Source organism: Marmota marmota, unplaced genomic scaffold, assembly GCF_001458135.2.
Source record: "Marmota marmota marmota unplaced genomic scaffold, marMar, whole genome shotgun sequence".
Lineage (NCBI taxonomy): Eukaryota > Metazoa > Chordata > Mammalia > Rodentia > Sciuridae > Marmota > Marmota marmota.
Genome location: NW_025999880.1, coordinates 13493608 through 13506510, shown reverse-complemented (window position 1 = coordinate 13506510; position 12903 = coordinate 13493608). Strand labels below are relative to the sequence as shown.

Below are 12903 nucleotides of genomic sequence, written 5' to 3'. Positions count from 1 at the left end.
CTGCCCCAGAAGGCTAGAAGCCGAGGAGCCGAGAGTAGGCATGGCGACTTGGTCCCAGCCGGACTCGGGTATTCGGGGCAGGGTGGGACCGGACTCAAGCCACGGCCTTTTGGCCTTAACTTGGTCTTTAAGGAGAGAACTTTGTCTGGTTTCTCGAACTTAATTAGTTCTTTAGGTTTTGTAACAAGTTGCATGGGAACGGGAGGGTAGCGTAAGCAGGAATTCAGGGTTGCATTTGTGTTTACTCGGACCAAATGAGGGTGTGCGTTTGCGTGGGCGTATGTGTATGTGTAGATCTTGCTTCCAGTTTAGAATGAGGTTGGTGGAGGAGAGGAGAGGGATATGTCTTGGTTTATGTGATTAATGGAAGCTCAAAAGTAGAAGCCAGAAACTGAAAGGCACATTTGCCCTCTCCACAGTTGGCAGTGTGGGTTGAGAACTTGGCCTTATCCTTCTGCTTTGGCTCAGAAGGTCATATGAATGAAGATAAGACCTGCCTATTCAAATTGTAGATAGAACAATCCTATGAATGCCCCCATCGCCCCCCCTCCCCACTTTGTCTCTCTCTCTTTTTTATTTTATTTTTATTGTTTATTTTTAGTTGTAGATGGACACAATGCTTTATTTTGTTCATTCAGTTTTATGTGGTGCTGGGAACCCAGGGCCTCACACATTCTAGGCAAGTGCTCTACCACTGAGCTACAACTCCGGCCCTCGCCCTCTCCTTCTCCCTCTCCTTCTCCCTCTCCTTCTCTCCCCACCCCCCTTAATGTGAAGATGCTAGGAAATGGAAATCATATTTCAAAGTTGGGAAAACAAAAGGCACTATTCTATTGTGTGTAATGGTGAACTGAACATTGTCCTCGTGTTTTTACACACTCTCACCCATTAATAATCTCTCCCTCCCCTTCAGAACTGGAAGGGAGGATCCTAAGCAGTTTTCTCCTGAGAGATGGGAAACCAGCTTTCTTTTAAGATAGGAAATGGTCTTCTCATGCTAAAAATAGAAGCCGGGTAATGTTGTGCCTGTATGAGGGGGGAAGGGTTGGTAAATCAGACAAAGTGTAAGGTAGTTTGGATGCTCTGGGCATTTTCTGCTTATCCAAAGCAAGCTACTTTTAAATTACAAATTTAATGTGCAGTAAGAGATCTTTTCTCATCAGGACTTTGCTCTTAAAATTATTCTGTCTATAACAGGTTGCTTTGTTTTTTTTCCTGAGAGTTTAAGTGGTTGGGTTTTTTTTTTTTTTTTAACCCTGTAAAATTGGCTTTTTAATGTGTTTCCTGTCTTCTGTCATGAACATCATGTGAGAAGTATGGAATCTTATCTTGTTGCTCTTGTGATTCCTATTTCAGGTTTCTCTGGAAACCCCCCTGGTAAGTGTGGAGGAGGCGGGACACTCTGACCCAAGACAAAAGGCCTCTAGCTCCAGCCAAAGAAAATAAACCTTAGGAGGGAGAAGGAAAAAAAAAAAATCCATCAGCTGTTCCTGAGAACAGCCTGCAGTGGAATCTACAGAGAGGACAACTAATGTGAGTGAGGAAGTGACTGTATGTGGACTGTGGAGACAGTAAGTCACGTGGGCCCTCAGGGCCTGGACTGGGTTAGGAACAGTTGTACTTTCAGAGGTGAGGTGTCAAGAAGGGAAAAGTGAATGTGGTCTGGAGTGTGGCCTTGGCTCCACAGGGTGTGCTTTCCTCTGGGGCCATCAGGGAGCTCAACCCCTGTGTTCTGCCAGGGTGGGGTACAGGGTTTGGCACTGAGGAGGGTAACCTGCTGGCTGGAGCGGCAGAGCAGTGGCCTTGATTTGTCTTTTGGAAGATTTAAAAACCAAAAAGCATAAACATTCTGGTCCTTCAGCAATGCTTTCTCTGAAGAAATACTTAACGGAAGGACTTCTCCAGTTCACCATTCTTCTGAGTCTGATTGGGGTGCGGGTGGACGTGGATACTTACCTGACCTCACAGCTCCCCCCGCTCCGGGAGATCATCCTGGGGCCCAGTTCTGCCTATACTCAGACCCAGTTCCACAACCTGAGGAATACCTTGGATGGCTATGGTATCCACCCCAAGAGCATAGACCTGGACAATTACTTCACTGCCCGGCGGCTCCTCAGTCAGGTGAGGGCCCTGGACAGGTTCCAGGTGCCAACCACTGAGGTAAATGCCTGGCTGGTTCACCGGGACCCGGAGGGGTCTGTCTCTGGCAGTCAGCCCAGCTCAGGCCTCGCCCTCGAGAGTTCCAGTGGCCTCCAAGATGTGACAGGCCCAGACAACGGGGTGCGAGAAAGCGAAACGGAGCAGGGATTCAGTGAAGATTTGGAGGATTTGGGGGCTGTAGCCCCTCCAGTCAGTGGAGACTTAACCAAAGAGGTTAGTGGCCCTGTGGTGGGTGGGTGGGACCTGGGGGTTTGGGAGGAGTGGGCTGGTCCTGAAGGACTGTGGTCACAGCATTAAGACCTATAAAGAACCAGACAGGTTCTAGGGGGTCTCAGGCACTGTACTTGGCTAGAAATGGGATGAATTGTCTGACTTTAGGATTGGGGGCTGGGAGCATTTCCCTGTGTGGAACCATTGACCCACCTCTAAATGTACTGTCAGGTCAGTGGGAGGTTCCTAGAACATGCCAGTGTGTTTACTGCTTGGATTTCAACATGACTACTGAAAGTATGAGGTGGGGGAGGGTCATGTTGTGATGGGCTGTGATGAAGTGTGTATCTGTTGCTAAGACACATATTGTGGCCTCTTGCCTTGTACCTCCCCCAACATCAAAACACATGTACCCTAAAGTTTTCCTTTGTGGTCAGGCCTCTTGTTGTACAGTCCTGATAACGCAGCTCTCCTGGGCCTGAGCCAACGGGTAGACTTGGTAGTTATTCTTGGCCAGGAAAGGCCAAGGCTCCAATTCTTTGCTAAAAACCCATTGCAGGGAGTAGAGCAGAAAAGGCTGGAACCTAGAAGAGAAACTATTCTGCCCAAGTCAACTGCCTCCAGGTGTTAGAGGCGATCTTTAGCTCCTGTCACATGTCTAACACACTATTTTGAACAGAAAGGGATGCATTTCTGGGCCTTCAATGATGCAGGTGGCTACTGTTGCCACTGCCTCACCTAAATGATAAAAATGAATTGACTTGCCCCTCGACCTTAAGGAGCTTGAGAAAAGGCCCACTGCATTTTCCATTAGGCTCTTTTTTTTTTTTCTGGGGTGGGACATGGAAGGATGTGAAAAGGTGTATAGGTGCTGCAGAGCTTGACTCTCTCTGCTTACCAGGTCAGGCCATGTTTTGCCTCCCTCGCATTGGAGCCTGTTCCTGACCTCAGTTCTCTGTTAGTGACTGGCAAAAAATGTGACTTGTTTTAGGCCTATGATCTTCATCTGGGGGTGATTTTTGCCTCTCCTCCTGCCCTTAGGGTCAGGTGACAATATCTGGAGACAGTTTCAGTCCTTACAGCTTGGGATGGGTGCTACTGGCGTCTAGTGGGTAGAGGTCAAGGATGTTGCCGAACATCCTGAACAGTACAGAACAGCCCCTAAACCACAGTTTTATCTACCTCGCAACTATTATTGGTGCTGACTGGGAAGCTTTGCCTTCTGCTCATCTGGCTTTTATTGGATCTTCTGTGAGACAGGCAAGGATTATCCATCTGATCATAGGAGCTAGGAGCATTTCTTGTCTTTCTGGACCTCTTGATTTTAGATCCTCGCGGTGACGGTTGGAACCTTACCTCTTTTCTGCTTCCCCTGTCCTTCAAGTGGACTCTAGTCTTGGCCCAGTGTTCTGAGGAAGCATGTTCCCAGCTTCTGATCTGTGGAATGGGCTGCTTTTGGGAATCGTACAGGAGTAGTTCCATTCTGGTTGTGGGGAGCTCTTCTGGAATGAGATGTGGGATATCTGGGATGTCATTGGGCTGTTCAGTACTGGAGGGAATGGGATGGAACTTTGATTTCCCCCTTTCTTGTTTTCTTGGCCCTCAGTAAAGGTCATGCTTTCCCTGACCCTAGGCCTTCACCCTTCCTTTTGGGAGGAGGAGTGGGTCAGCCTTAGGAGCCCAATCTGGGAGGGGGGAAGGGAGGATTATGATGTGTCTAGAACAATATTTCCTCAGCAACTCAGGGATAAAAATACCCAGGTCCTGAGCATGTGACAGGCACTGCTGGAGCCGGTATTATCCCTGGGGTGGTAGCGCTCCCCTGCTGCCAGGCCTATTCGATGGACAGCTATAGCCTAGGCCCTTGTCAGGGATAGGATTCCCCTTAAGGTTGGCACTCTGCCCAGAGCAGGGGGTGGCCTGTTTACCGCTCTTTCCAGGCTAGGAGCAGGCTGTGACCAGGGAGAACACAGTGTCTCTCCGATATGACCTTAGGCTCCAGGGGAGCAGCAGCAGTGAGGAGGAAGCTAAATTTCTCCCTGAGAAACCAATCCGTGGAGTCTAAAGTGTGATCCTGATTTAGCCAGGGGCCTTCCCCCCTCCTTGTTTGGAGAGAGAAGGTCAGGGAACAGGCAGAAAATGCAGTTTTAAAAAGTTAGGATGAAAGGGGGAGTGGAAGGCATATTTGTGGCTGGGGCATTGCCCAGCACCTGTCTCCCTAAGTGCTGTGTTTTCAGGGTTGTGTCTCCCCTCCTCCTGCTTAGGGCTAGGCCCAGCCAGCCCTGTGACATCGTTGCACGTGTGTGAAAATGGCTTTCCCTTTCCTCCAGTCTGGCCTGTTTTAGGGTGACAAAGCTGCTGGCCCTTTTTTTTTTTTTTTTTTAATTGGCTTGGGTGCCCTGGGTTCCTGCCCAGCTTAGTTTGTGATCCCTGGCCTTAAGGGCCGGCCCCAGCCTTCCTAAGAAAGTGAAAAACTCTTGACTTCCCAGCAAAGAATTTAGATTCCCAGCGAAGCTGCAGGAGGAGTGTCTGTCCAGTCCACAGTGGGCTGGAGGAGCAAAATGCGACAGGAGGGAGGAGAGTGGCACCCCTTCCCCCAGGGCACTCTCACTGCACCACCCCAGCTGACTGACTGGGTTGGGTGGGGCTGCCCGCCCCTGGGTGCATCTCCTCAAGGAGACGGAGGCGGCCCAGGGATGGGCTGGTTCCTTGCGGCAGCTTCTCCAGCTGCCCTGGTGCAGAGATTGGCTCCCGTCTGCAGCTAGGTAACAGGCGGTGGGAGGGGATTGGCTCCTTCTGCATCTCCAGCGGAGACTTGGGGGAGGAGATTGGCTCCTGGCGCAGCCTAGGTAACGACAGTGGGAGGGGATTGGCTCTTTCCGCAGCCCAGCTGCTGACCTGGGGGAGGGGATTGGCTCTCTGCAGCCTCAGCAGTGACCTGCGGGGTGGGAGGGGGAGGGGATTGGTTCCTTGCTGCAGCCTAGGTAACAAGTTTGGGGGGCGTGGGAGGGGGAGAGAGGGAGGAGCGGGAGGTTAGGCCCAGGAGGGAGCTCGCTTTCCTCTGCAGCGTGAGCACGGAGCATGGGGTGGGAGTCCCGACTCACTGCAGCCTCTGCGGTGAGCTCAGGGTGGGGGCTGCCTGGCGCCTGAGTAGAACTGGGGTTGTGAGGTGGGAGGGGGCTGCTCCAGGATGGAGGAAGGGGGCTGGGCTGGGCCGCCCAGGCAGCAGCACGGGCGGGGCACCCTACTCAGGCCCCTCGGAGCTAGCAAGGGGCCACCCTTCCAGCCTGGTGTGCTCCCTGCAAGCCAAGAGCTCCTTGCAGCCCCCTGTCCGGCTTCCCGGCACCGGCTGCCCTGGGGCTCCTCTCGCAGACCATGACCCGCCTGGACCGCAGCTCTCACGGTGGTGGGGGCCATGCCAAAGGCAGCCAGCCCCTTAACTCTTTGCTGGCTGGTCACCAGGTGGCCCAGCCCCCCTCTGCTCCTGGGTCCAGGGCTTCTGTTCAGGTTGGTGTATGGTGGGAGACTGAAGGGGAGAGGTCCACGTGGGAGGTCTTAGGATCGGGAGGATTGTGGTGGGAAAGGGTACTGTGCCCTGCTTAGGGCTAGTGAGGTGTCTACTCTAAGGATATTGTTCTCTGGAAAGTGTGCTTTTTAATCCTGAATGGAAGGCAGCACTTGAGGGTTTCTTCCCTTGTGGGGAAGACTTTTGCCAGAGGGAGCAGCATGTATAGGAAGCGCAAATAGCTCTACTTATCAGGGTTCTGTTGGTAGCAGTGCGGGTGGCAGTTGATGCAAGAACTCTTCAGGAGCCACAGGGCAGAGGGGAAGGAAGGCATTTTGATGCCCAAGGTGGCGATGGGAACTGAGCAGTGATGGGAATTATGTCCTTGAATGGGTTGACTGATGGGGAGCCAGTGAAACCTAGGGTGTGGTATGAAAGGGAATCAGTGAGAGCACTGGTGTGAGGGGACACCGCGCTGGCCTAGGCCAGGGTGGAGTGCCCAGTAGGAATCATCTGACTGCTTGGGGCTCCCCTGGGATGGAGGCAGCTTGCTTGGATCAGCTGAGATGGGGATTCTGGCAGGGATGGATCCTGAGGTGAGCCTGGGCTTTTAAGAGTTGTGGGTGTTCAAGCTTTACTCCTGCTGTCAGCCAGGGAAGGGGGAAAGACTGGAGGAAGGGCTGGAGACAGCTTGTCGTTGTCATTGGTTGCATCAGGTGGTTGGAAATGCAGGGATTTTCCTCTCTAAGCCACCCCACCCCTTTATGCAAATGCAGTGGCACCACAGGCTGATGCAAGCCTGGCCCCTGCTAAGCAATTCTGCACAAGTATGCCCTTGCTTGCCATGGCCAGCCTTCTACAAGCCATGTTTTCAGGGTTCCCATTCTCAAAAGGAGAGGTGTTTCCTGATTCCTCCTCCTTTTTAAAGTAGGGGTGAGGTAGCCTTGCCCTTCAGCCTGGGTGTGTCTCTGATTCACATCTTTAAGCCTGCAGACCTGTGTGGTGAACTAGCTGCTTTTGCTTTGACTCTTTTTTGGGGTGGGTGGGTGCCTTTTGGGGTGGGTGCCGTAGTGCCTGGAGTAGATGAATGAAGTCTTGTTGGTGCAGAGGAACCAGGGGGCAAAGACAGCAGGCATAGGGCTAGGAGGGCCCTCACCCAGGACTAACTAGAGCGATGCTAGGAGGGACCTCTGAGGGACAGGACAGGGAGGGGCCCTTGGAATGTGAGAGCTAAAGTCATGGTGGTCTGTCTTTCAGGACATAGATCTGATTGACATCCTTTGGCGGCAGGATATTGATCTGGGGGCTGGGCGTGAGGTTTTTGACTACAGTCATCGCCAGAAGGAGCAGGATGTGGATAAGGAGCTGCGAGATGGAGGCGAGCAGGCGGACACCTGGGCAGGCGAGGGTGCGGAAGCTCTGGCCCGAGACCTGCTAGTGGACGGAGAGACGGGGGAGAGCTTCCCTGCACAGGTACCACTGCCTCGGCTCACTGGCCTCACTTCTCCCTACATCCCCAAGATTCACCAGGCTGAAGTTCTTCCAGAAACTTCCCCTTAAAGAAGGCAGGTTGTGCCTTGGGGTGGACATGAATGTCTATTTTGGGTTGTGGTCTATAAGTCAGTGGCTGGGCTGCAGAAGGGGGCGGAGATGGCAGCAGAGCCAGAGTACCAGGCTGTGGCAGCAGTGCAAAGGAGCCAAAGCATCGTGAACCTTTCTGCTTGTACCAGGACTTTTCCACCCTACTGTTGTCCCTAGGAGTTTGGGACTTGGGGCGTGCCATTAACTGGAAATGGGAAGGAGACTACAGGCCTGCAGCTGTGCTGGGAAAGAGGTGTCAGGCTCAGGCAGCCAGGGCCCAGGTCAGCCAGACTTACAGTTGCTGTTGCCACAGGTGCCTGGTGGGGAGGACCAGACGGCCCTGTCCCTGGAAGAGTGCCTTAGGCTGCTGGAGGCCACCTGCCCCTTTGGGGAGAATGCTGAGGTGAGCAGGACCAGGGAAAGCCCACCGAGTAAGCAGGGCAGGCTGCACATGGCATGTTGCTCCATGGCTGGCTGCAGTGCCAGCTCTCAGTTCTGGCCTTGTCCTGGCTGCTGTGGGTGAATTCAGAGGAAGGAAGAAAACAGGAAGCCAGGTTGTAGTGGCTGGGAGGAAAGCAGAAGGTGGTCTTTCCTTCTCCAGTTGAAGCCTCTGTGTTCTGCCCTAGTTCCCAGCAAACGTCGCCAGCATAACAGAAGCAGTGCCTAGTGAGAGCGAGCCCCCCGCTCTTCAAAACAGCCTCTTGTCTCCTCTCCTGACGGGGACAGAGTCACCATTTGATTTGGAACAGCAGTGGCAAGATCTCATGTCCATCATGGAAATGCAGGTAGGGCTGTCCGAACAGCACAGACCTACAGGGTTTTGTGTAGGGTGTCCTAGTACGCAGTCACCTGCATCTCTCGGGAGAGAGGAACAGTTTTTCTGGCTGATACTTAAGAGAGTGGGGACACTGAGAGGAAACCTGTCTAGGTATGTCCTTGGGACTGTGAGGGCTAAAGTCAAGGTGGGTTTTAGGTTAAAACCCAGGACTGGGCCTTCCAAAGCAGATCCTGCCTCCTAGGTGTACCTTCTTTCTTTTTCTTCAGGCAGATAGTCCCTTGACTCTGTGCTTCTATAGTTCAGCATTAAAGATGACTGATGTTTGAAATGGAGCCTATTATAAACATTTATGAATATGTCAAAATTAACCCCAACTATCACATATAACTATAATGCATTGATAAGAAAAAATTTAAAAAGTAATAGCTGACGTTCACATAGTGCTTTACATCCATTATCATCTCACTTGCTCTTAAAATCATCCAGTCAGCCTTTTTTTATTTTAAATGTGAGGAAATTAAAGCTCAGAGAGGTTAGGTGATAAGCCCGTGGTCATACAGCACCATGGTGTGGCTAGGCTTTCTGATTCCTGTCTGGGTGTTCTTTTCAATGTGCTAGTGTTATTCTTTGTCTCCAAGGTGGGGGGGGTCTGGTTACACATGACCGGGAACAGGTCAGTCCTGCACTGGGGTGGAGTCCACACAGAGGAATCCACTCCTGCCAGGCCTAGTGGTCCAAGTATGACCAGGAGCGGATACTGGGCTTTGTTTTCCAGCCTCTTGCCTTGCGCCTAGGTAGCTGTGCTTCTGGTGGGTCCTGCAGGGTGTGGACCTCAGGGAGGAGTCTGCTCCTAGTGAACAGTATGTTCTTCTCCCTCCCAGGCCATGGAAGTGAACACATCAGCAAGTGAAATCCTGTACAATGCCCCTCCTGGGGACCCACTGAGCACCAACTACAGCCTTGCCCCCAACACTCCCATCAATCAGAATGTCAGCCTGCATCAGGCGTCCCTGGGGGGCTGCAGCCAGGACTTCTCCCTCTTCAGCCCTGAGGTGGAGAACCTGCCTGTAGCCAACAGCTCCACACTGCTCCCGCTGGTCCCCAGCAACTCCACCAGCCTCAACTCCACTTTCAGCTCCACCAACCTGGCAGGGCTCTTCTTTCCACCCCAGCTCAATGGCACAGCCAATGACACAGCAGGCCCAGAACTGCCTGACCCACTGGGGGGTCTGTTAGACGAAGCCATGCTGGATGAGATCAGCCTGATGGACTTAGCCATCGAGGAGGGCTTCAATCCTGTGCAGGCCTCCCAGCTCGAAGAGGAGTTTGATTCTGACTCAGGCCTTTCCTTGGATTCCAGCCACAGCCCTTCCTCCCTGAGCAGCTCTGAAGGCAGCTCTTCCTCCTCCTCTTCCTCCTCTTCCTCTTCTTCTGCCTCTTCCTCTGCCTCTTCCTCCTTTTCTGAGGAAGGTGCTGTTGGCTACAGCTCTGACTCTGAGACCTTGGATCTGGAAGAGGCTGAGGGCGCGGTGGGCTACCAGCCTGAGTATTCCAAGTTCTGCCGCATGAGCTACCAGGATCCGTCCCAGCTGTCCTGCCTGCCCTACTTGGAGCATGTGGGCCATAACCACACGTACAACATGGCCCCCAGTGCCCTTGACTCTGCTGACCTGCCACCACCCAGCACCCTAAAGAAAGGCAGCAAGGAGAAGCAGGCCGATTTCTTGGACAAACAGATGAGCCGGGACGAGCACAGAGCCCGTGCCATGAAGATTCCTTTTACCAACGACAAGATCATCAACCTTCCTGTGGAGGAGTTCAATGAGCTACTGTCCAAGTACCAGCTGAGTGAGGCCCAGCTGAGCCTCATCCGGGACATCCGGCGTCGGGGCAAAAACAAGATGGCAGCGCAGAACTGCCGCAAGCGCAAGCTGGATACCATCCTGAACCTGAAACGGGACGTGGAGGACCTGCAGCGTGATAAGGCCCGACTGCTGCGGGAGAAGGTGGAGTTCCTCCGGTCGCTGCGGCAGATGAAGCAGAAGGTTCAGAGCTTGTACCAGGAAGTGTTTGGGCGGCTGCGGGATGAGAACGGGCGGCCCTACTCGCCCAGTCAGTATGCGCTACAGTATGCCGGGGATGGCAGTGTTCTCCTCATTCCCCGCACAATGGCTGACCAGCAGGCCCGGCGACAGGAGAGGAAGCCAAAGGACCGGAGAAAGTGAGCCTGGGGAGGCAGGGGTGATGCTCACCAAGACTGAAACTTGAGAAGGGCTGGGCCTGGACCTGGACCTAGACCTAGACCTACTGCGGGGACTTCAATGCCTTCTTATCCAATATATCTTCTCAGATGGGATGACTGCGGGTCAGTGTACAGGAAGAGGCGGGCGCAGGCGCTGTCTGGCTCCACTTCCCCCCAGTGGGGTGGGTGGAAGTGGCCAAACCACCTGGGTGGTCGAGGTCCACCCTTAGCCCTTTGTGGTGAGGAATGTGTGGTGCCAGCGTTGCTGGAGGTAGAGGAGCAGCTAGTGTGGAGGCCAACAAAGGGAAGGAACTAGTGACAGGAAAGGAAAGGAGTAGAAAGTTTTATTCCTAGAATGGAAGGAAGGAAACCCAAAAAATCAAAGCGGTCAGAAAAATCACAGGGAAAGTTAAGGTGGGCTTTGGCCAGGATTCCAGGCAACAGGTTTGAGCAACTCTGGTGGGTCTAGGTTACTGGTGTGATAAACCCTATTTCACCCCAGAGGGGTACACAGACACAGGGTGGGATGGGGGAGGGGCTCTGTTAAACTCTTTCTGTTCCTTGCACTTTGGTATCCCTGAAGGGGGGGCTCTTGGATTTCATCTGTAATGTTTTGGTCAAATGGGAGCCTTGGGGAACCAACACTGGCTTGTTGGTTTAGGGCCAGAGGGCAGAGGGCACAGAAGAGGGTCATGTGTTGCAGTAGCCCCAACACCAAGCATGTCACTCACTGCCCTGCCACTGCCATCTCCCTCTGTGCTCCAGTTGCCCTGAGCTGAGGCTCCTAGTGTCTCCATCAGAGCCTGCATGGAAACGCCGTACTCTACCCACTGCTGCCCTGCTGCCGCCTTTGTGTTCCTGCCCCTCACTGGCTCCCTGCAGCTCTTTGGGAGTGGGGCACTCTGCTGGCTGGCAGTGCTTGGGACTGGGCCTACAGCTTCCTCTCTTGGGAGCTGCTCTGGAGGCAGGGGGATGATGTGGAGGGAGAAGCCAGCACTTCAGGCAGTGTTCAGCACAACTGGGGAGTGATTCTTCCCTCAGGCCTTGGCCTATCAACAACTGGTCTTGTCACTGGGGAGAAACAAAACCCCTACAAAACCCAGCAACAAGAAACTAGTCCTCATAGAATTTCTTGCGCTTTGTTTTTTAGGGCTTGTGCCCTGTTCCACTTATAGGGTCTAGGATGCTTGTGTTAAGTAAGGAGGAGATGACCCACTATTCAAAGCTGCTAAATGTTCTCTTTGCCATAAAAACTCCGTGTAACTGTGTGAACACTTGGGATTTTTTTTCTCCTCTGTCCCCAGGTCTTGTCTGCTTTCTTTTTTGGGTTTCTTTCTAGGAGAATGAGAAGTGCATGTAATGGGGGGCCGAGAGCACCTTCCCCCAGGCTCTCGGCCACAGGCAGCTTCTCCACAGCTCCAGCTTAGCCTGGGCTCCTGAAACACTGCCTGGGGGAGGCAGCAAGGGGAGCACCAAGTGGCCAGATGGTTCCAGGACCACAATGTCTATTTGTAACTGTTTGCCACTGCTGCCCCCACCCCTGCTTGGCTCTGGAGTTCTGTCTGCCCCAGATTAGCAGGAGTGAGTTATGGGGGAAAGCACTGATTCCTCTCCCCCCCGTGGGGAGGGGGGAGTTTCTAACTGAGCAGTAGGGATAGAAGGCGAGAGCCTGGGAGTGCTTTTTATAAATTATTTTCCTTGTAGATTTTATTTTTAATTTATCTCTGTGACCTGCCAGGGAGAGGAGAGAAAAAGAGATGCTGTGAGCACATGATAAAATAAAATAAAATGGATGATTCATTCTCAAGTGCAGTTTCTCCCCACTTGGAATTCAAACAGAGTAAAGGAAATGGGGGGAGGATTGGTCATTATGTGGCTAAGGCAGAACTCCAGTGGGAAAGTGGGTGGAGAGCTGTGGAGGCTTGACAATCAGATATTTTAAAAGGACAAAAGGAAGTGTCACCTGGCCTAGTTCCCTACCTGTCCACAAGTTAGTGACTGCTCTCCCTACCCCGCCCCCTGTACTGGGGATTGAACCCAGGGGTGCTTTACCACTGAATTACATCCCAAGCCCTTTTTATCCATGGTCTTGCTAAGTTGCACAGGCTGGCCTTGAACTTCTGATCCTCTTCCCTCAAGTCTATATAGTTGCTGGGATTATAGACATGTGCCAGGCTACAATAAGGTGACTAGAATCTGTTATCCCTCCAAAACACCTACTCTAGTCAGGCGTGGTGGCACACACCTATAATGCAGCAATTCAGGCTGAGGCAGGAGGATCGCAGGTGTGAGAACAGCCTGAACAACTTTGCAAGACCCCATCTCAGAAAAAAAAAGGTAAAGCCTATGATCTTGAACTCCCTTGTATGATGTATAACCTGGCTCAGCTCACTCCTTTAATAATGCTACTAGAACAGAATTCTAAAA

General features: G+C 52.6%; 1 protein-coding gene across 10 annotated transcripts; it reads left to right on the top strand.

Moving 5' to 3' along the window:
- On the top strand, positions 1 to 11748 carry Nfe2l1 (NFE2 like bZIP transcription factor 1). 10 transcript variants are annotated; one of them, XM_015495536.2, is made up of 6 exons: positions 1 to 68; positions 1357 to 2373; positions 7133 to 7348; positions 7770 to 7859; positions 8083 to 8241; positions 9116 to 11748. In XM_015495536.2, exons 2-6 carry the CDS (start codon positions 1864 to 1866, stop codon positions 10457 to 10459), a joined length of 2319 nt encoding a protein of 772 aa, XP_015351022.1. In that variant the 5' UTR covers positions 1 to 68; positions 1357 to 1863; the 3' UTR covers positions 10460 to 11748. The 10 variants fall into 10 exon arrangements, with proteins under 10 accessions (XP_015351022.1, XP_015351024.1, XP_048645698.1 ...); XM_048789741.1 differs by having other exon boundaries at positions 15 to 34; positions 7166 to 7348; XM_015495537.2 differs by having other exon boundaries at positions 16 to 34.
- Positions 11749 to 12903: the final 1155 nt, after the last annotated feature.

Coding starts and splice junctions, on each gene's coding strand:
- Nfe2l1 (XM_015495536.2), top strand. CDS start 1,864: ATGCTTTCTCTGAAGAAATACTTAACGGAAGGACTTCTCCAGTTCACC. Junction 7,349..7,769: donor GGGAGAGCTTCCCTGCACAG/GTACCACTGCCT, acceptor CTGTTGCCACAG/GTGCCTGGTGGGGAGGACCA. Junction 7,860..8,082: donor CCTTTGGGGAGAATGCTGAG/GTGAGCAGGACC, acceptor GTTCTGCCCTAG/TTCCCAGCAAACGTCGCCAG.